The sequence below is a fragment of the Haliotis asinina genome, chromosome 6, assembly GCF_037392515.1.
Source record: "Haliotis asinina isolate JCU_RB_2024 chromosome 6, JCU_Hal_asi_v2, whole genome shotgun sequence".
NCBI classification, from domain to species: Eukaryota; Metazoa; Mollusca; class Gastropoda; order Lepetellida; family Haliotidae; genus Haliotis; species Haliotis asinina.
In genome coordinates, this window is record NC_090285.1 from 38,699,337 (window position 1) to 38,722,866 (window position 23,530).

At 38.6% G+C, this 23,530-nt stretch overlaps 2 protein-coding genes across 2 annotated transcripts in view; one reads left to right on the top strand and one right to left on the bottom strand.

Moving 5' to 3' along the window:
• The window catches only part of LOC137287018 (uncharacterized), a 70,675-nt gene that overhangs the window by 22,536 nt on the left and 24,609 nt on the right, over positions 1-23,530 (top strand). The gene's annotated exons all lie outside the window — the stretch shown is intronic.
• Positions 1-23,530, bottom strand: part of LOC137286665 (N-acetylglucosamine-1-phosphodiester alpha-N-acetylglucosaminidase-like) — a 31,320-nt gene that overhangs the window by 2,369 nt on the left and 5,421 nt on the right. The window contains exons 2-6 of the mRNA XM_067818640.1: positions 9,801-10,204; positions 5,639-5,732; positions 3,895-4,012; positions 2,478-2,493; positions 1,679-1,787 (exon numbers count right to left, since the gene is read on the bottom strand). Of these exons, the coding sequence (XP_067674741.1) occupies positions 1,679-1,787; positions 2,478-2,493; positions 3,895-4,012; positions 5,639-5,732; positions 9,801-10,204 (741 nt within the window). The remainder of the gene's footprint in view (positions 1-1,678; positions 1,788-2,477; positions 2,494-3,894; positions 4,013-5,638; positions 5,733-9,800; positions 10,205-23,530) is intronic.

Here is a 23,530-nt window from a genome sequence, read left to right on the forward strand (position 1 = left end):
TACAGAGACTGACCAGAGACTAACAAGACTGAAGGGCCAACTGGCAACTGGACTCAAGCCGCCCCCCCCGACCCCCCCCCCCCCCCCCCATGGAGGTCCTCTCAGCTACTGGACACTTGATTACGTTGGCATAAATGACACAAACAGCTTGAATGGCTTCAGAAATGTACATTTGTATATTTGTACACATGTCAATAATTCACGTTGATCATCTGAATACATGACTTAGAATGTTACGTCATTTAATCACAATTAATAATTCAATAATATGTAATGTAATTTTGTGCGCAGAAATTAAATTGATATGATTAAACCTTATAAAATGTCGTTTAAAGTCTGTCTTTTGTATTCCCTGTAAGCATTAGTGCACAATTAAGTGGGACCTACCACTTCAGTGAAAGGGTAGAGGCAGTATACCTTGTGACCACTGGTGCGTAAAATTGTTCATTTAATACTAGCTATTTGTCCCTGTAGGCATTAGTAGGCGCTACCCACTCGCCACTGAACGCATGAACACCCTCTTGTGTTGTGACTGATTTCCACGTGCCAGATAAGCTGTTCTCGCGGACTGTTGATCGTTACCACACTTTTACTATCAACTACAGATTAAGTTCATGTTGGTCTACTGTATTTATGTTGTACTTGAAACATGTTCTTTCCCCGGGTAGTCAGTAGCAGCGTAGAACTGATTTACTTTGTGCTTGGTTGTCTCCCTATTACATGCACGTTAAATCAAGACCAACATTTTCGATTTGAAAAATTACTCTTCACCATGGATTCCCAACATTGATCAATGGTGATGCGATGTGAGGATCATTGTTTTCATAACTATTATTGCGTTTACATTATATTGCCATTGATACCGAATCTTTAATGACTTTTTTGCTATTATAAATGTAATGTCATGCAATTAACATTGGTTTGTAAACTTTGTTATTTTAGAATTAATGATGCCTTAAAGCTCATCATTTTAGAGGCACCAGAACTAACGTAAGCGGTGTTTTAGACGTTTCTAAATGTACAACACATATTTACACACATAACATATTCATGCCATATATATTTTCGTAAACGAAACGTTCTTGTTTATTCAAAAACGACGTATGTGGGTCAGGTGAGATTTTCAGCCACATAGGCAATATTTCAGCCAGTATAAACTGACAAAAATACATAGCCCATCAGCGTAGTTCTTTTTGTCGTTTGAGTCAGCTGAGACAAAGTTCTAGTCATGCAATTGATTGTTACAATTATGACATAGTCGTGCTTAGACATTTACCTTCAGCGACGTGCTTTCAAAAACGAACCTATGGCAGAGAACGGGTCCATGGTATATTAAGAGACGTTCCATTGTTAACTTGAAGGTTTGTACTTACCAACAGGTTATTGTCGTTGCATTGATATTGTCTATGTTGAGATGCAGGTCTATATTGTCAAATGCAAGTTTGCTTCACGGTGTTTTCTTAATAGTTATGTTGATAACTTCACCAGCTGCTATTTCAGAGGTCTGAGTGGTTGTGGTAAACATGCAGTTTCAATGCTTTTTGTTTCTGTTTCTTTTTTCCTTAATACTGTACATTGTTACTCTACATTTGCATGTAGCTTAAGGATTTGGAGTAAGATTGTGGGAAATGTGTCACATTAACCTGTATTGCAATACAAAGACTCTTTCTGAACTTACCCAATATTCCCTCTTGCCACATCAACATGTGCAACGAGGATCCGGCCATCTTTGTCGTGACCAACAGCTATTCGTGACTTTTGTATCGAAGAAAATTCTTTTAGTGTTTCTAAAACAGGAAATGTTTTCTCGGAAATGAAGACCAAAGGATATGTAATGAAAACTAAATGAAAGTGAAATTAGCATCGGAAGAGGATTTTTCTTACATAGACTCATTTTAGCCCATTCATAAATTTTATTCAGTTTGAAAGGTTGGTGTGCAAAGGCATGTTGCCAAACAAATGGCTCATAAACGCTACAAAACACATTTCCGAAAATGTTTCTGCTTTGTTCAACTCTACTATGTTCATGGATAGTATGTGAGATAGTTTGTAAACTTTATTCGCCGTCAACAATCGTGCGGCTACGAAAGCGTCCTAGTGCCACAGCCTGAAGTCTTTTATCTCCTAATTAGTACTTATTATATCCTGATTAAGACTTTTAATCGCCTAATTGGGACTTAACTTCTCCTAATTAGCACATAGGATCTCCTAATTAGGACATAGTATCTCCTAATTAGGACTTAGTATCTCCTGATTAGGACTTATTAGAGTTTAGAGGTTTGCACTGGAGCAAGACGGTTGCCTTCGTTGTCTCAACCTTGATTGGAGCAGCCTTTTTAACTGGCATTGGTTTTCATTTGTCTGCGTCATCACTGTATTGGGATTCTTGAGAGGCATTTAGAAGTTGGTGAATATAATAAGACGAGTATGTGGATGACAACGTCTTTTCGTTGTCTAACACAACGTTTCTGGGCTACTTGTTTTTGATGTGTTCTGAAAGGGCTGATTTGTTGTCGGCCTCCTCAACTGATGTTTTGTGTTCTTTGATACGTATATCAGATGGACGTGACGTTTCTCCAATGTAGCTACTGCCACAATTGCAGTTTAGTTGGTATATGCAGTCTCAGGGGGTTTGCATAGTCTGGCTGCTGGTACCTCGTTCATTTGCCTTAAGGGTGATCTTCAAGGATTTGTCCAAATAAAATGAAAAACGTCCAGACCTCCCTACCATCAACTATGCCACCCTCAACGACAAGATTAAGTATCGTAAAAAAACCCACAAAACTTCAGCAATTGCCAGGAACAAGCGGTAGTCAACACTTCCCATTGCAGCACTACCATCGTCAACCGTGGAACGTACAACCTTAGTCTGAGTGACAGTTCAACCTACAAGATCCTCCCCAAGGATAAAAAAAGTTAGAACCACAACACAAGAAAACTCTGAAGATGCTCAACAACAATAAGGAAATCAGTGACTCTGTATTCAATAAGCTAAATCCGATCATTTGTCAAGCTTCAACAGTTCGTGGCAATGTTAAGACAAGTTAGACATCTCAAAACAACGCCATCCATTCCACTGACTGGCAACAGACCAGCATCCTAGGTACCAACGTTCACGATTGACGCAAACGAAAACTACTAGAAGTCATCAACATCAGGATATTAACCCAAAGGGTATAGAGATCAATGTGTATATCTCCCCAGTGCCTTGAACATCACAAAAGTCACCCCTGATGTCATTTAATCAGCTGTATATCTGTCTGTTGTGATTACATCTCCCCATCATCATTGTTTATATAACGTCTATTTCATCCACCTCATTGATTGTATACACATACACACCTCAGGCTTATATCACTCTGCTGTGTACACATCTGTTAACTGGCTTCACTTTATCCCTGCTATCACTGTTTTAATAACTGCATTTGATCTGTCCTCTGTGAAATGTTTGTATATACATGTACTTATCGTCTTCTTCCTGCAAATAAAGGTATATATAATATGTCTTGTACTCCTGTCTCTACCACCTGAAGAAGGGGCAAGAAGTAGCCCAGAAATGTTGTGTTAGTCATTAAAAAGAAAATGCCGTCCACATACTCATCTTATTATGACGCAGACTAATGAAACCCACTGCCAGTTAAAAACGCTGCTCCAATCAAGGTTGAGACAACGAAAGCAATCGTCTTGCTCCGATCCAGTGCAAACTTCTAAACTCTAATAAGTCCAAATTAGGAGATATTAAGTCCTAATTTAGCAGATAATAAGTACTAATTAGGAAATATTAAGTCCTAATTAGGAGATAAAAAACTTCAGGCTTTGGCACTAGGACGCTTCCATATGCGGCTATTGAGAGCATAAGGTCAGAATAATGAAAGGCATGCTTGTAGTAGGTGCTGAACACTCTGTCTTGATGCTCTCGTCCACATAGATCTCCCCATCCTTCAACAGCCACACAACGCCTCCAACTAACTGGGTAAAGCGATGTGAACTCAGATCCTGCTCTGACAGATACCTGTAAATGGAAATGATTGTAATGTTGACATATATGTATATTGTAATAATCATCAAATAAATCGTACCTAACAGCAGAATTAAGAATATATATACCAACACAACAAACGTATTTACAGAATTTGAAATGAAAACGTTTTAACCATTTTGTACACAAAATATTTAAAAAAATTGTTTTAATCTAGTTACCTTGGATTAAAACAAAACAGGAGTTGATGAACAGCTGTTTGAAGTTGTACTGAAGCCGTTTAAGAGAAACACACATCTGTTGTCATGTGGAGTTTCTCCACAGGACTGATAATCTGTGCATTTGTTCTTTATATCCACCAACAAAAGAAATTTCCTTTTTATTTAAACAATTCAATAATTACTCTATATCGAATCAATCAATCAATCAATCAGTCAGTCAATCAATTTAAACACTATAAAGACACGTGTAATGTAGTGAAATCCCATGAAAATCCGGATGAGACGTCACAAAAAAGGATTCGGTGGTCAGTCTTGCTGACTTGGATCACACATGCCATCGTATCACTGTATCATCTGGATCAGATTATTTACAAACCGACAATACACAAATTTTATCCCTGCGTTAAACAATAAACAAACGAGAAGTAAAGTTTGCTGTCAAAGTTCACGCACAGAGACACATACGCTCACGCACGCACACACACACACATATATATATAACTCTAACTGCTTCAGATTCCCTACGCGGCGCACAGCAGGCACTCGTTTAGGTTTTTCACGCTTTGTCATGGAAGTTGAACTGCATGTTATGTGAGACTAATGTAAGAAGCATATTTGTGGGTCAAAATGTCACATTTAATGTCACGTGCAGAGGTCTTTCGTTCGTTCAGTGATAGCGTTATTGTTTTGCCGACGACACTTGACGTGCTTGAACAATTTGGCATTGAGTTGAAGTGGAATGAGTTTTAACGTCGCACTTTAGAATATTTGGCTTATCTGACGACATGCATGCATGTTTGTGTGGCCGCTTCTTTTTACAGCCCAGACTGAAGCTTGTTCTGTAGTCCTGGCTCACTGATATACCAAGCTGCATTTATGAATGGATACCCTACTCAGACACATTATGCTCCGAGCCAACCAGTCCTTGTTTTAACTGGTCCTTGTTTTAACCGATAATGCCGAGCGGAACAACTGATACCATATGTTAAGGTCTTTTAGGTATGGAGCGACCGAGGATTGAACCCGAGACCTTTCGTTCTAACCACCACAACACAGATGTGGTAATTTGGCACTGGTTAGATATTAAATGTGGTAAATGGCGGTAAGTCAAGAGGACAGAAATGCAACAGAGTTTTGCAGATTTACTATAATTATTTTGGGCTCGTGTTGTCAAATGGGCAATGAATGTCCTTATTCACCCGCCCCGTAGAGGAACTTCACATGATAGCCGATACGTTGTCCGATGAAGCATCGTGGACAATGAATGTTGACAAATAGCAATCCCATACCAATGAGGCATTGAGGCTTGATTTGATCAATCATTACTGAATATTTCTAATATTTCTAACAGGAAAACAAGGTTCAAGAGCAACCAGACTCAACTATGGACCAACACAAAATAGGTGTCAGTATCCAAAACTTCTAGCGTCTGACATACCCTGTGAAGATGTATCCGTCTACAGTGATGCCAAAGTGAGCATTCCGCACCCCACCACTGTCACTGACCAATCTTCCATCACTGTAAACGTTACCTGTGAAAAAGTCAGGGTTGGGTTGAGACGGGTTCAGCTCGAATTACGTCGTTTATATTGCTCCAATTCATGTTTGTGCGTGTGCATGTGCGTGTGTTTCATCATTTAAAGCAACATCGGACATAAACTGGTGGAAACAGACAAGATATAGTTGTAGTCTACTCCAAAGAAATAATAACATACAAAAACATAGTCAACGAAAGGCGGAGGGATATGGGATGGTTTTGTTCCAGAGTATATAACATGTCCCAGACAGCATCGTTCTAAACCACAAACAATTTACCCTGAAATGCATGATGCCTAGAGAGGTTTACTCTTTTCTCAAATAGAGATTTCGAGTACATCTTTTCGAATCATTACATATTTTTTTTCGAAATATAGAGTCAAACTACTTTCCCGTTGATTTAACCTTTTCGTAATTATCATTGTTTCTGTTTTCTTGGAATAGGTGATGTATATTTCCTTTTAAATAAATAAATAATAAATAACGCAGCATCGACAATATTTAGGCCATATCGTGACGAGAACATTTAATACTGAAATAGAAGATATGTACAATCATAAAACCGTCATCAAAGTACAGTCAAACGACTAGAATATCACAGCTACAATTTGAAGGTAGTGTGGAAAGGTAAAACGTATATCACTATTTGGACAAGACAATATATAAAAAAATAACATGAAATAACTGTGAATACACAATAGACATCGGGTGTGCTCGTAATCTGGGTTGCAGATCTGACACACTAGTTATGGTGTAGGGTTAAGGAAAGTTCACTGGCTCATCCAAGTCACGTGATCACTGTCAGTGACGACATAAACAGCACGTCACAGGCGAGGGAAAGATGAGTGATAGAGTGAGTTAAAATTTTACATCGCATCGACAATACTACAGCAATCTAGCGAAGAAAATATGGTATAGCGTAATTAATTCAAAATATCTACCGTCAATGACCAGAAAAAAACAACTAGCCTATCAAAGATGTAAAATAAAATCAGTAATGAAAGCCAAAACAATTTTATTATAGAAAAAATACAATATAAAAACAGACTATAGATCGCCAACAACCGAAGGTAGATTACCATACTAGGGACCACTGAGACTTACAGTGCCTTTGCTACCTGCTTGGACCCTTCACCATCCCTTCAGCTACTGTCGATTGTAAGAAATGTTAGCCAGAATTAAAATAACAACACTACAATTAAAGACCTGGTAGAGGTAAATTTAGATCAAAGGTTTTGGGACTTACCCTCTCTGGAAGACAATAATTTTATAATACTTTAAGGGTACAGCTACAAACAATCTCAGTTTCTAATCTAAGCTACCAACACTATAATAGCTATACATTTACAAATCGTTACAACACATTTAAAACGTTTGAAAATGCAATAATTAAGTGAGACCATATATCGTTAAAAAGATCCTTCATTGCTCTTGATTTAAAATATTTATCCCTTGTGATGGAGAATTCAACACAGTCAAACAGGATATGCGACATTGTGGCATGATGATATCTTCAAATCTGGACTGAAAACCCAGGCAGGTGTAACCAATGTACGGTTTTATGTAATGTAATTTATGTGTACCTACTTTAGTGTCCCTTTTCTTTTCATTAGATCACGGATATAACATCTAATAACGGCTTCACAATCAGTTCATGGGATAAGAAGTGGTGTCACAGGGGTTTGATGGATACATAAATCTGATTGTCATCTGCATAGATCCCTGACACTGTTCCTTGATGGGAAGGATTTAGAGGCTGAAAAGCATGGGTCTAAGAACCGAACCTTGAGGAACGCTATCTACCATTTGTCCGAGTGTTGAAGATACATCACCGATCTTGACATGCTGGCTTCTAAAGGTATAAACGTATCCTCTCCAGTGCTGTTCCTGTGATACCAAGTCTTGTCTGCAGTCGATGGGGGACGAAAGTGTGGTCGATAGTGTCAAATGCTGCAGGACGATATAAAAGAAGAAAAAAAATGTGATGTTCTGCTGATCCATTGCTGACACGATATCACCGTGAGCACATACCAGTGCGGATTCAGTACTGTACTTATTTCTATAGGCAGACTTGAATGTTGTAAGAGCTGGTTGCTTTGTACAATTTTCTCAAGGCATTTTGAAATAAATGATAGATTTGAGACCGGGCATGAGTTTTTCATCTAGTTTGGGTCATGGTTAGATGTTTTTAAGAACACGAGTCACAGATACTTGTTTGAAGCTCTTTGGCACTCGGCCAGACTTGATATCCAGTAAGGGTGTGGCGATGTGCTTTTGTGTCCGCTTGAGGAGCCACGTTGGTATCACATCCAGAGCAGATGGTTTACTATTTGATTTGTAGACACATTGTAACGGTTCTTCTTGTTTTCGCACAGTGAAGACAGGCCAAGGCATCACTATTGAAAGAATGTTCCTCAGACGCTACAAAAAGATCCTTACTTTCCACTTCAAAGTCCGAGCGATGATTTTCAGTTTTAGCATTGAAAGAAGTTTGCAAATCTGTCCTCTACGTCAGTTGGTTTTCACGTTCAGGGAAACATGACTGTATTTTCGTCGTAGCAGGTTGTTCATCATTGTTTGATTTTTTTTCTGTTTTCTTCAAAGCTGTTTCGTATAAACTGTTGTCTTGTCACTGATTGGGTTTTGTTAACAACATTGCGAGTTTCCCTGTACAAGCCACTGGGTTTTTTTTATTCTGTACGTTATCGTTGGGCCAGCATGTGTGTGGACAAACTACGTCCGTTCGTGACATGAGTGGTGCATGTAAGTCTAAAATATTAATTTTGGTGCCATTTATTCAACGGGTATGTCTTCGCATCAACCCCAGTAACATGGGAACCACAAACCATTAGCTGAGCACTGTCAATGTCTTTAGCAAAATTAGGTATGCTTACGTCCCTGGTGATTCATTTATGTGCATTTCCTGTCTGTAAAGAACGACTATCCTCAACATATCACTCATTACTTTGCACGTACATGTAACATCTTCAAATGACTTCAATATTGCAGAGTTGCTGCGTTTCACAGGAAAAGACTGTAGATAAACGCCAAACCCACACCCCTTCGGTGTGATCTGTTTACATACGTCCCTAGTGTGGTGATCTACCTTCATTTGTTGGCAGTCTATAGCCCTTTTTCATGCTGTATTGTCCTCTGTAGTTAAACTGTTCTAGATTTAATTACTAGTTTATCGACCAATAGATAGCCGTGATTTAAACTAGTTGTTTTACTGTTCTTCGTCAACAGGTTTTTGGTTTCTTATATTCTTGATCTAAAATGTCATTATTACTTGTCCTCGTCACAATGTGGCTGCAATATTGCCGATGTGACGACGAATTTTAACTCACTGGCCCACTCTGTTTAATTGCACTATATCATGATTAGCTGGTACTAATTTTACTGTAACAGATTATCATTTTCCGTCAGCCACGTCTCTGTGATCGCAAGGCTATCAGTGATATTACCCTGGATATAGTCATTGAGAATGAAAGGTTTGTTCCTCACAGACTGAACATTAAACAAAGTTAATTTGAAATTATGGGGCACAGAGGTTTTGGAAACATTGACAAACTCACCACAATGTTGAATTAGGGTAGCACAATCTTTTGTACTTCTGTTTCTGCCACCCCTTGAACCTCGTGTTGTTTTTGGGGGCTGATATTAAGCTTTACTAAAGTCCATAACAGAGGGTCAATGTATCCATGTATATCATCTCTGATTGCTAGACAGCTTGTGTAATTCAGTCGCTGTTGAAATCCTGTCTGATTGGTGTGGTTTGTCTCAAGGTTGCCTATTTTTGGAGTAAAAGAGGCTGTGCCTAGTCTTGTTAGCTCACCCAAGCTAGGCTCAGGCATTGATATTTGAAAACAAGTTCGTAGAATTGTTGTTTTCAGCATCAAAGACAGATATATTCCAAAAATATCAGTTTCACAGATTGAATCTGTTATCCATCTTACAGAATACAGATGACATAGCGTATATGATTTCCAACGATTTGAGCGAGTGATTCACAATGCTGCCCTCAAGTGCAAAACTACACCCCTCATCCCTTCACGATTACTTACCAAAACATTCCCCAGTGTCTACGTCAAAGAAACCCGCATTGGTAGCAAGAACACAATGCTTCTGCTTCGAACTCTCCCTCACCGTGGCTCTCTGACTACTTCCCTTTACACATGTTCCTGGGTGAGCCGGTTCAAGGACAGAAAACGTTTTCAAAGGGTTGTTTACTTTCTGAAACAGCACGGCGACAACTCTCTCGTCGGAACGATAACGTCCAATTCGCTTGAGTTGATGCCTAGACTCCACCAACGGTAGAGTCATGTTTGTGCTGTTTCGTGCCTTATGTTTCGAGTGTGTAAGATTCCCAAACTTGATAGGTTTGCAATTCTCCACCTCTTCGGTAGAGCCGGCTGGGATCAGATATGGCAGCAACTCGTTTAACCCATCAGTAATGAAGTTCTGATCACTGCAAAACAAGACCAGTCACTTGAGTTGAATTAAGCTCAAATTTAACTAAAGGTGTTAGATATCAAGTGTTTTGCTTGCTTTGAATTGCTTGTGTTATAGTTAAAACACAGAGCTGAGGCCTACACATTCTGACCGGGCCCCGATTTCTCGAAACTTAAGGTTTTACTCAAATTTCAAAATGAGTTTGACAATTTGAAACAGATGAAATTTTAACTCAGCTGCATTTTTAAAATTAAAAAATCCCAAACATCTTAAGCAATATATTCACAGATAGCAAACTGTCTTCTATTTTTCAGTGTAATATCAATTTCAGTACATTCTGGAAAAGATATTTTCTCAAGTTTGAGTACAAACTTTAACTTAAGTCAAAACTGAGACTTAAGTTTGTTTGGGGACATCGGAGGCAGGACCCATAAATGTTATGGCTCTGGGTCCTAAGGGCTTCAACTTTTCAGGATGATAGGCGAACACTGCGTGAAACCATAATTTCCATAACCAAAATGCTTTAGCCTCGTTTGTGAACATGGTTCAACTTAGGCTGTATATTAGACTTATCTGTATATTAGAATCAATGCCCCAAATGCAGCAAGAGGAAGCAGTCTCAAGAGCATCGTAATCCAACCGATCTTTCTCATATGCTCAAGTTCCAGTTGCTCTGAATTCCTCTTTTCCGCCTGATTGCCACCTGAAGCTGAAAGGCAAATATACCCTGAGAAATATGCCTGAGGTATATGCATACATTATACATACGTCGAAACCTGTCTTATCTCCGTGCGTTTATAACTAGTTTTCTCAACCATTTGAGGGAATTACCTCTTTGAATGTAATTGTTTCTTTTGAGGATATCGCAAATCTGCTTGTGAGTATTGATAAAAGCATAATAATTATCAACCAAATGCTTGATTAATCCTGTCACGGGATAATGGTTTGGTTTATTACATTACACTAAAAAGGGAAGATATATAAATGCATGTTAATACATGTATAAGACTTAAAGGTTGACTGGTTGTTTCACGCTTTTTGGCGGCATTCTGTGAAAAAATCGAGTCTGGGGTGAGTGAGTGAGTAGTCTTACTCCACACTCAGCAACATTCCAGCTATATAGCGGCCGTCTGCAAAAAATCGAGTCTGGACCAGACAATCCAGTGATCAACAACATGAGCATCGATCTGCGCAATTGGGAACCGATGACATGTGTCAAGCAAGTCAGCAAGCCTGACCACCCGATCCCGTTAGTCGCCTCTTACGACAAGCATAGTCGCCTTGTATGGCAAGTATGGGTTGCTGAAGGCCTGTTCTACCCCGGGGCCTTCACGGGTCAAACAAACAAAAACGCACATTGCCAAAAAGCACAGTACTAGCTTAGATACTTGAACGCTGACCAAATTAGTGACTCCTGTACACATAGGAATAATTTGAGCTGGGTACAAAACACCCAGGTATCGGAACGCACACAACATAACAAACAAACAAAATTATGCAGTCTCCCACACAACCAGTCGCTTTTCACTGTCGAACTGATGTTCGTAGCAACAACACTCGATGCCCAGCTCACTCATTTATTTATTTATTTGAATAAATAAATAAATAAATAAATAAATATATAAATAAATACTATGAGGATAACATATTAGGCAAAAAATTTAGAACTCACATGGATCTGTGCTCATGTAGGCATGTTTGGCAGCGCACACTCTGACCAAGCAGCCAAAGTGGAACTTAAACTCCCGGAAGTTAACTTTAACAGAGAAACTGTTCTATAACTAAGACTGAGTTTATATATATTCTAGCGATATGTCTGTAAATAAACGTGTCTTGGAACAGTCCCTCCCGGATTCCTTGATTCCGCGGTTGCAGAAAAAAATCGCGGAATTTACCTTACCATGAAGAAGAAAAACCGTCTGGTCCGCGGAAAACGCGTTTTCGTGCAGAATCCCTGCAGAATTTGCCACTTTTCTGCCGCAGAATTTGCTTATTTTAAAAACTGAGTGAAAACTGGCTGTCAGCCGAAAAGTAGAGTTAATGTCAAAAGTAGGATTGGTCACGCATAAAAACTACTGACATATTTGTTGTGACAACATTTTCAAAATAATCATGATTAAAGATAGTTTATTAATAAAGTCCGTTTTAGGCATCTTTCAAATAATATTAGATGAATTTGACACTGCAATTACATTCTCAAAATCGATCATTTTGAAAACTGATATTATTTTAGATTTCTTTTAGGTATAAAACTGTTGTTTGCATGAAATCGTAAGCTGTTCGTCTGCATCAAAGTTACAACTGAGAGAGAAATGACTTTCATTCTCAAACACAGAAAAAGGTGAGAATGCTTTGTCATCAAACTTACTCAAGATGTGATGTGTACTGTCGACTTAACTTTATATCTGTGTTTGAGAATTAAACCATGAAGGTCTGTATAATGTTGTTTTGTTTTTTCTAAATGTATTAACCGCAGAATACTTTGCAGAATATTGAAAACTGGGGTGCAGACTTTGTTTGAATTTGCCACGGAATTCTTAAAAAAAACTGCCGCGGAATCCATTAGGGACTACTGGAACAGACAATCCAGTGATCAACAGCATGAGCATCGATCTGCGCACTTGGTAACCGTGTGGCAACCAACCATGTGATATTCTATTTGTTGTACTATCTTTCTTTGACAATTTTTTGCAATATGCATATATTCCATTTAAGCGTTAAATGTTCTCGTCACGATATGGCTGAGATATTGCCTGTGTGACGTAAAATATTAACTCACTCACTCACTGAAGTGCTGTGCGCAGTTCTTGTAGTGTCTGATGTGGCGAATTACACTGGTGTGATCGACGCGATCAACACTATACTATCGATGTTCAGTGTGAGACAAATCGTATGACCGAGAACACCTGAACTATGAACACCTTGAACATTGCCTTGCTGGAGGAACTCCTGCCAATTACGTGCAACGTGAGGTCGAGCACTGTCATGCTCCAAAGATCAACCGTTGACGTTGATGCAGGGAACGACGTGACGTTCAACTGGTCGTCTGGCAAACTCCAGTTCACATCGCCAATAGTCGCAGATTCCGCGCAGTCGAAGGGTTTAGATTGTTGTGGATGATGCGGCCGTGGTGTTTGAACAAAGATGTCTCAGCCAGAAAGATGTCTCAACCCTGAGCGGCGGCGGTAACTCGAGTTCGACCTTAGCTGGGTCTGTCATTAAGACTCCCAGTATTGTTGCATCGGGTCCATAGGTTTGAAATGGTCAGTATGGACACGCTGAAGTGCCTTGCCGCCTCATGCTGCGATGCTCGCCCTTGTAACGACCGATGACGTTGTGTCGTTGAGCATCTGTCAGTCTTTTCATTCTCCTGTTGTCTATAGTAACTAAAGGCAATGTGTATAGAGTACCATTCATGTGGCTTCTTTAAAGCCAACAGTTAACAGCCAAGTTCATACACAATTTCATGATACGCGTGTATTACATGTAGGGTGTGTTTTACCGATTGACAACAGGCGTGTGTGTAACGTTAGACTTTGATTTCTCTTTTCAAACGATTTGTCGTCTGCAACTACCCCCTCCTCTCTCTCTCTCTCTCTCTCTCTCTCTCTCTCTCTCTCTCTCTCTCTCTCTCTCTCACACACACACACACACACACACACACACGTTTGGATTCAGCATGGATTGCTTTGTGCCCCAAAAGTTCCTAAAATGCATTTTCCCCCTGAGGTATATACTGTATACTGATCCAACTTCAAAATTCCTCTTTAATGGGTGTGTCACTGTTTGTTCCGTTGTATATCGATTCAGTCAAGTGTGATTTAAAACAATAATTGATTTTTGTCTGAAAATAGACAAGTGGTGATATATATAAATTTACTGTTTTCATAAACGTTCCAGATTTAACAGTTTTATGCAGCTTTGTCATTCTTTCCAGACTTTCACAAATTTGTTAGGTTAAAAACAAGGCATTCTCGCTCTTATATATCAGATAAGAGTGTTCTCGATTAACATATATATTGATTATAGTATATGTTGTTTATAATTGCCTTATGAGTCCTACGAGAGAAATCACATATAAATATTTACGCAATTGAGAGTTTTAAGAAAATAATGTTAATAGTAAATCTGTAAGGTCACTTAATAATAATAAATAATAAGTCCATTTGTATAGCGCCCTATATCCAATCACCAAGTGGTTGCTCATGGCGCTGACACATATATACATATTTACGAACAGGGGTTCGTTTAGAGGTCGTAGTGCTTCTTGAACAGGAAAGTCTTTACGTTAGACTGGAAACTGGCTATTGATTGGGATTCTTTGATGGACCCATGTAGATTGTTCCAGTGGATAGCTGACAAGTTGGAAAAACGTCGGTGTCCATATGTCTTTAGACGAGCATTGACTGATTGGCTGATCTTAAAGTCCTTCTTGGAACGTAATTTCTGACAAGACTAGAGAGATATGATGGGGCCGCATTGTTAAGACAACTATATGTCATGCTGAGTATCTTATATTCTATCCTAGCTGAGATTGGCAACCAGTGCAGACGCTTGAGGGCTGGGGAGATGTGGCTGTGCTTGGTGGTTCTGCAGATCAATCTGGCTGCATTTTGGCTGCAGCTGCATTTTGGTCTTTTTGTAATCTGGAAAGCAGGTCTTTGTTCATGTTCCCGAGGAAACTGTCACAGTAGTTCAAATGGGAAAGCCACCCGTGGCGAGCCACCTCCTCGTGGTGGGTGCTGGGTAACGCCAAGAGCTCGCCGACACCCCCGTTGTGGACCCGGGGGGATATTTGGTCCACCAACCCGTTTGCCGTGGGTTGCGGCCCTGTGTCGGCGGAGGAGGGGATCCTGGTGGTTGAGGGCAATAGGGACCTGTAACCGTGTTCCTGTTGCTCAATACACCACTTTGGCCCTGACTTCGCCTAGACGGGTGGTCGAATGGGCCCGGTTCGACGAATCGGCTGGTCATGCCAAGCCCTGTACATGGACTATGTATGTGTCATTGCACAAATATTATTTTGAATTGTTCGAATTTTCTTGGCACTACTATTGATCTCTAACTTTGTGGATTGTGAAATATGATAATATAAATTTTGCCTAGAGTCTTATGCCAGAAGGCGGTGGCTCATGGGCCAATCTGGTAGATCAATTATGTATAATTCTTCTGCTGGAGTATATCATCTGAGTATCCTTGGTGCTGCAAGTCGGAGGCCCACTTGTTTTTAGCATTGTCCTTGTGATACTCCGTGGTGGGTGGGGAGCTCAGATGATGAACCATATTAAAGTAACTATGGCTTACACAACCCCCATTAAAAGAAACAAGCGTCAACTTGACAATGATGATGATGAACTGCGACCGTCTATTCTGTCCTTTGAATACTGGCCACGATTTCTAGTGATCGAGACTTTTGACAAATCACCTTTTTGCGGTATCTAAAGGTATACATGGCATCGCAGGTGAGGTACGAAATGTCAGACGACTGCGTTCAGGTTCCCTACTTGTTGAATGTAGCAGGAAACAGCAATCAACCAACCTGTTGTCAACTGAGCTCTTTGTTGGAGTCCAGGTTTCAGTTACTCCACACAAGACTCTGAACACAAGCAAAGGCATTGTTAGAGACCGAGATCAATTGTTTGCAGATATGACTGAGTTTGACATCGTATCAGAAATGAAAGATCAAGGGGTGACTTTTGTTTAAAGATTTACAACTCGGATAAACTCAGAAACAAAACTTACTAACACATATCTCTTCCACTTCTCTTTTCCAAGTATTCCAAAATCAGTAAGAGCAGGATATTGTAATATCAGTGTTGACACTTACATCCCCAACCCGCTTAGGTGTTTTAAGTGTCAGAAATATGGACACGGTGTAAATACTTGCACATTGGCTGTTGTGTGTGCTCACTGGGTGAGAAAACACACACAACAGAAGATTGTGACAGTGATTTCAAAAAATGCACCAACTGCTCAGGCGATCATTCGTCATTTTCTAAACAGTGCCCAATTTGGAAAGAGCAAATGGAGATAAACAGAATAAAGTTTACTCAAAATATCTCCTTTTCTGAGGCAAAAAAAATGGTAAAGAGATCTGATCTTCCAGAAAGTTATGCTACAGTAGCAAAAACATCATCTGAGTCAAGCTCAAAAAGAACAAAATCATCCACAGGCTGCCAAACTACCTTGACCTGCGTAAATTGCGATTCTCCACAGCTTTTGTACCCTGCTATATCATCTCAGACTGAGGAATCACTTCCTAGTACCTCAAAGTCGTCTTCTGATCACAAACCATCATCATATCAGTCACTCTCTAAGTCTAAATCGACAGCTGACTGTCAGCAAACTGTTAAAAGCAAATCTAAACCAAAGTCTGATGCTTCAAAACAACAAAGTGGCAGAGCTCCTAAAGGGTCACAAAATAGAATTCAATTGTTCAACAAATATGGGCCTCTTGAAGACATGGACGTTTCTGAAAACGTCCATTCTAGGGCACATAGCTTGTCGCCCTCCAAAAGAGTGCGGGGTAGATCCCCAATAAATCCCCCCAAAAGATAGTTTATTCCAATAATATTGTACAGTGGAATTGCAGAGGACTGAGGACTAATTTACATGAATTACAGCTATTAGTCCAAGATTTTACACCTTCAACGTTATGTCTCCAAGAGACATATTTAAAACAAACAGATACATTTGACCTTCGTCATTTTAATGCATATCATTGTTTTTCACCTCTGGGTGATAGGTCCACTGGCGGATCATCCATTCTAGTCAGACAAAACGTTATTCAAAGCCCTGTTTCACTTAATACTAACATGCAGGCTGTTGCAGTGAGAATTACTTTACATGTAGCGTTTACGCTATGCTCTCTTTATATTTCACCGTCTTTGACGTTTGCTAAAGCTGATCTTCAGGCTCTATATGACCAACTCCCGAAGCCCTGTATTATAATGGGAGATTTAAATGGGGACAACCCACTCTGGGGTAGTGTAAATACAAACACTAAAGGTAAATTGTTGGAGGACTTTTGTTCTGACAATGATTTATGTATTTATAATGATGGCTCAAGCACATATTTACACCCTGGTACAGGGACCTATTCTGCTCTTGACTTGTCATTGACAAATTCAGAACTACTAAATGAATTCGAGTGGTCGGTCCACGATGACCTCTGTGGAAGTGACCATTTTCCTACTGTATTAAAAGCTGTAACTCCATCTGATGTTCCTCCATCGTCAAGACGAAATTTTAAAAAGGCTAACTGGGCTTTATATGAAACACTGTGTGCTGAAAAGCTTCAACCTGAGCGTTTTATTGACGTTCCCGATGCTATTAAATGCTTTTCTGATGAACTGAATTCCATAGCCTTATGAGTGTATACCAAATTCCTCTGTAGTTCCACACATAAGAAAACCATGGTTCAACGATCAGTGCAAACAAGCTAGGAAGGCAAGGAAAAAAGCAGATTTAAAAATTTAAAATTCTAAATGCTAAAGCGAGGCGTACTTTTAAACAGAACAAACGCCAATCTTGGCAAAATTATGTATCCAAAATAAATTCACGGACACCCATGTCCAAGGTATGGAACATGGTCCAGAAAATTAAAGGTAAAGGTACTAAATCTACTGTCCATCATCTTAAACATGGAGATCAGTTACTTACTGAGAAATCTGATATCGCAAATAAACTGGGTGAAACCCTTGCTAAACACTCTTCCTCTTCTAACTATTTACCTAAATTCCAGCAGTATCAAAAACAACAAGAAAAGAAAACTATTAATTTCAACTCAGATAATGGGGAAGATTATAATGAAACTTTTTCTATTCATGAACTCCATACTGCTCTTGATCAAGCTCATGACACTGCTACGGGAGCTGATAACATACATTATCAAATCCTGAAGCACTTACCAGAATCCTGCCTAGAAACTCTTCTAAATATTTTTGATGATATTTGGACATCGGGTAACTTTCCTCCTTCATGGCGTGACGCCATAGTAGTACCAATACCTAAACCTGGACGTGATCATACGGATCCATCCAATTATCGTCCGATTTCATTAACTAGCTGTGTTTGCAAGACCATGGAACGCATGATAAATAATCGACTTGTTTGGTACTTGGAAACAAATAACCTTATCACAGATATACAATGTGGTTTCCGTAAAAACAGAAGTACTGTCGATCATTTAGTGCGTTTAGAATCATTTGTGAAAAACGCGCTGATTAATAAACAACATGTTGTGTCTATCTTTTTTTGATCTGGAGAAGGCATATGACACAACCTGGAAATACGGCATTCTGAGAGACTTACATGATTTCGGTTTGCGAGGTCGTTTGCCTGAATTCATAGGCAAATTTTTAAATAACAGACAATTTCAAGTCCGCGTGGGTTCTTCCCTGTCTGATCATTACAATCAGGATCAGGGTGTTCCACAAGGCAGTATTTTGTCTGTCACTCTTTTTAGCATCAAGATCAACAGTTTATCTAAAGTTTTAAACGATTCAATTGATGGATCGTTATTTGTGGATGATTTTAATATTTCTTGTGGTGGTAAAAATATGCATACCATTGAACGGCAATTGCAGTTGTGTTTAAACAAGATTAATAAATGGTGTCTTGAAAACGGCTTCAAATTTTCTAAATCGAAAACTAACTGCATACATTTTTGTCGAAAATACAAACCACATAAAGACCCTGAACTATCTCTAGATGGGACGGCCATTAAAGTTGTGAAGGAAGCCAAGTTCTTGGGTCTTATCTTTGATTCACATTTAACGTTTTTACCACATATTAAGCCACTTAAAACTAAATGCCTGAAAGCACTTGACGTGTTGAAAGTGGTTTCAAATTCTAAATGGGGAGGGGATCAAGCTACCCTTCTCCATCTATATCGATCTCTCGTGCGTTCAAAACTTGACTATGGCTCCATTGTCTATGGTGGAGCCTGCAAAAGCAACTTAAAACTATTAGATTCAGTCCATCATCAAGGTCTAAGACTTTGTCTTGGCTCCTTTAGAACTTCACCTGTTGACAGCCTGTATGTCGAGGCCGATGAACCATCTCTTGAGCAGAGACGTATAAAATTAGCTTTACAGTATGTAACAAAACTATATTCCAATCAGTCAAACCCGGCATATAACTGTGTTTTCAATCCTCTGTATGAGGATTTATACAATAAAAAATCTTCTCTTGTTCCGCCTCTTGGATTAAGAATAAAACCACTTATTTCTGCTGTCAGCATTGAGCTGGAAAAAATAGCCCCTTCCCGTCTTCTTTCTTCTCCTCCTTGGCAGTTGGTTAGGCCACAAGTTGACCTAACATTAACGACTTTTAAAAAATCAGAAACGAATGCATAACAGTATAAACAAGAATATAATCAACTGAAACATAAATATAGCAATTATAAATCCTTATTTACAGATGGGTCCAAGGACGGTGGCGCTGTGGCTTGTGCCACTGTCATTGGATCCAGAACAATATCTTCTCGATTACCAGATAACAGTGCTATTTTAACAGCAGAAGCTAACGCCATACTAACAGCTCTTAAATATATTCAAAGACACCCTAAACGTAAACAATATATAATCTATTCAGACTCTCTTTCTTGCCTTCAGGCTATCAAAAATATATCTTGTAAACATCCACTTTTAATTGAAATTATTGCATTGTATAATAATCTTGCCACTGGCCAATACGACATCGTCTTTGGTTGGTCACCCAGCCACGTAGGTATTTCGGCAATGGCCGATCTTGCTGCCAAGGCAGCACTCAACAAATCTGTGACACCACTTCTTATTCCATGCACTGATTATGAAGCTAGCATTAGAACTTACATCCGTGATCTGATGCAGAAGAAGTGGGACACCCAAGTAGGTATAAATAAATTACATGAAATAAAACCGTATATTGGTTACACTTACTTGGGTTGTCGGTCCAGATTTGAAGAAGTTATTTTAAGACGATGTCGTATTGGCCATACTAGATATACTCATGTGCACCTTTTGAAAGGTGAGGATCCTCCGTTTTGTATCCCTTGTGATGAGAGAACCACGGTCAAGCATATCCTGCTTGACTGTGTTGAATTCTCCATCACAAGGGATAAGTATTTTACAGTTAAAACAATGAAGGATCTTTTTACTAGCGTTAATTCATATTTAATTATTGGTTTTTTAAAAGAGATTGATTTTTTGGTGGAATTTTGAATGTTATGTTGTGTAAATAGATGTATTTTAATTATTGGAAGTTTGGATTAGTAACTTGAATTGTTGGTGGCTGTACCCTCCAAGGGGGTTGAAGTATTGTAAAATTATTGTCCTCCTGAGAGGGTACGTAAGTCCAAAAGCATTCACAGTAAATTTAAACTTTCCACTGTTCTTAATCGTAGTATATGTGTATTTTTAATTTTTGGCTAGATGTGACTAAATTGCTGAAAGCTGAGGGGATGTTGTAAATCCAACTAGGGTCCATGCAGGCAGCAAAGGTTTTATGTTGTATTGTCCGAATATTGATATTAGTTTTAACATTCCACACTAGTTTTAATCCCAATTGTGATATTCTAGTTGTTTTACTGTCCGTCGTTGACAGGTTTTTATAGTATCCATATATTTCATTTCAGTATTTAACGTTCTCGTCACGATATGGCTGAGATATTGCCGATGTGACGTTAAATATTAACTCACTCACTCCTTCAAATGGGAAAACACCATAGATCTAACAAGATGGTGGGTTGCATTAGTTGTTAGTAGGTGGCGTATGCTGGAGATATTCCTTATATGCTCATAACAGATTTTACATAAGTTACTGACGTGTGGCTCCATAGACAGTGTAGAATTTATCAAGATACCCAGGTTTTTGACTGTAGGACTCACGGAAATCTGAGATTCACCTATCTTAAGTGAATTTACACTCAGTTGAACTCCGTTGACTGGTGAACAGGCTATGGGAATGTCTGTTTTGTTATCATTTAGTTTGAGTTTATTTGCAGTCATCCATGTCTTCACACTTAACGCACACTCTGCGACTTCTGCAACTTTTGCATCTATAACACTGAGTTTTCTTAGCAGATTGATTCTCGTGGATTGATTGTGTTACCTTTGCTTCTTATATGTGTACATGTATCTGTATATGTTTCTTTAGGGACATATTTTATTCATGAAATATAAACAGAACATGAATATGGATTAACACAACAAGCCAACCGCTTATGTAATTGTCGCTCCATCAAATATAACACAATACAATCAATAATTAGTTTCAAAAAAGTACAAAAGCATCAATTGTCAGAGGCAGGAAATGCATAATAATAGGAAAAGTGTACAATTTTACATTAAATGGTCCGTTGCATGCATAACAGGTTAGATGTTTGGCTAGATCTCCTAATATAAGTTGCTGACAGCAGATGATGTAAATCCAGCCAGGGTCCGTGCAGGAAGCAAATATTCTTGAGTCCCCATGGTCCCTAGTATGGTGATTTACCTTCCGTTGTTTGTGATGTATAGCCCGAATTTCATATTGTATTGTCCAAATAGTAATATTAGTTTTAACTTTCCACACTAGTTTTAATTGTAACTGTAATATTCTAGTTCTTTTACTGCCTTTCACGACAGGTTTTTAATATGTATTCATATTTCATTTCAATATCAAACATGTTCTCGTCACTCACTCATAACAATTTAGAATAATTTGAATCTATGTAAAAGTAGTGTGTGATATTGAACAAAGTCAAGAATAAGGTTATTAATCCCATTACTTCAAGTTTGTTTTCCTCGAATAATTGAATCAAGTCAAAACCATTAGTGTAGAAAATTTTATCTGATCTTATTAAGTCATAACAGGGGCAGGAAAAGAAGTAGTGGAGAGGATCACCCTATGAATACTCACATGCACAATTCTTCAGGTATTATTTGAAGAATGTTTATCAAAAGAATGAGCGTTCAAGTCACTACCCCCACCCCCCACCACAACGTGAGGAGAGGTATGACCTTTTGAAAAAATCTATATCTAAGGGGGTTTGTTTTATATAAGGGAATATTGACTCGTTTGACCCGTAATAGTGTTTTGAACGACTTTATTGATTGTGAGTTAATCATTTCGGTTGGTAAATTGTTCCATAAAATTATGGTGTCTGGAAAAAGGAGCGTATTTCCCTAATTCTAAGAATGAAACTGAAATTTGTTAAAGAACTAAACCAGATGGGTAGTTTGGAATTAGATTATTATTCATGTTGTAGAATAAAGTAAGTTTCTATATTTCTCTTGACTAATGGAATGGAATTGGCATCCTTGTAGATTCCTCTCATGGCTAGTTTCCACTCATATCTCCACAACTCGTTCATAGATCGTGCAATTGGAAACTTTCTACAATAAAAAAACCCCTAAATGTGGCACCAATAATCGAACTGTGGAAGTATATAGTAGGTGTCTATGCACTCTGTTGTATGTCTAGTTAATTTGTCTTTAAATCTTTACCATAAGGACGTACAACCTTCACTATTTCTTTATTTGTTTTCCCAATAACACAATTTTAAAGATATACACCTAAGTGTTCATGGAGATGTACTACATTTATTTGAGTTCCTTTCTTTTCACTTTTATGGGTGAACATACCAAGGGATTTACTTTGCGGGAGAATAAAATTATTTACGTGTTTCGGTATTTCACTTGACACTATCGGTCCATTAGGAAATACGCATAAAATCATCATTCAAAATTCTTGCTGCTTTGTCTAGGTGTTTTACAATTACTTACACCAATTTTTCCAGAACAAGTAGTCGAATATTGCTATTGATGGCATCTACAATATCACTGATGTATACTAAGAACAGTAGCGGCCCTAAGACTGATCCCCCAGGGACCCCTGCCGATATATGTTTTAAATCTCATGATAGGTCATCTATAACTGCTCTTAGTACTCTCATTCTAAGATATCTCCGAAAGCATTCAATTGCACTACTCCGTATTCCATAAGCCTCTAATTTAAACAGTACACCCCTGTGCCATACTTTGTCACAGGCCTTACTAATATTAATGTCATGGAACATGACATTTACTTGCTCCATTATCTAAAGCATTTGCTATACTATAAAGGCATGTAGATATGTATGCTGATAAGCAGTAAAATTTCTTGGCACAATTCCTGAATGCAAATTTGTTAAGACATTATGTTTGCCTTCTCGTTTGCATCTTCCTAAAAGATACCATTTTGAAAATGTCTATGTTGTCATTAAGTCTCTTTTTCTAGTTATTGTTAACTAATTTCCACCGCGATTTTGGATTTTCACTGTTATTTAATTCATCATAATGTTTAGAATAATTATCTGATTTAGCTTTTCTTTCGGCTG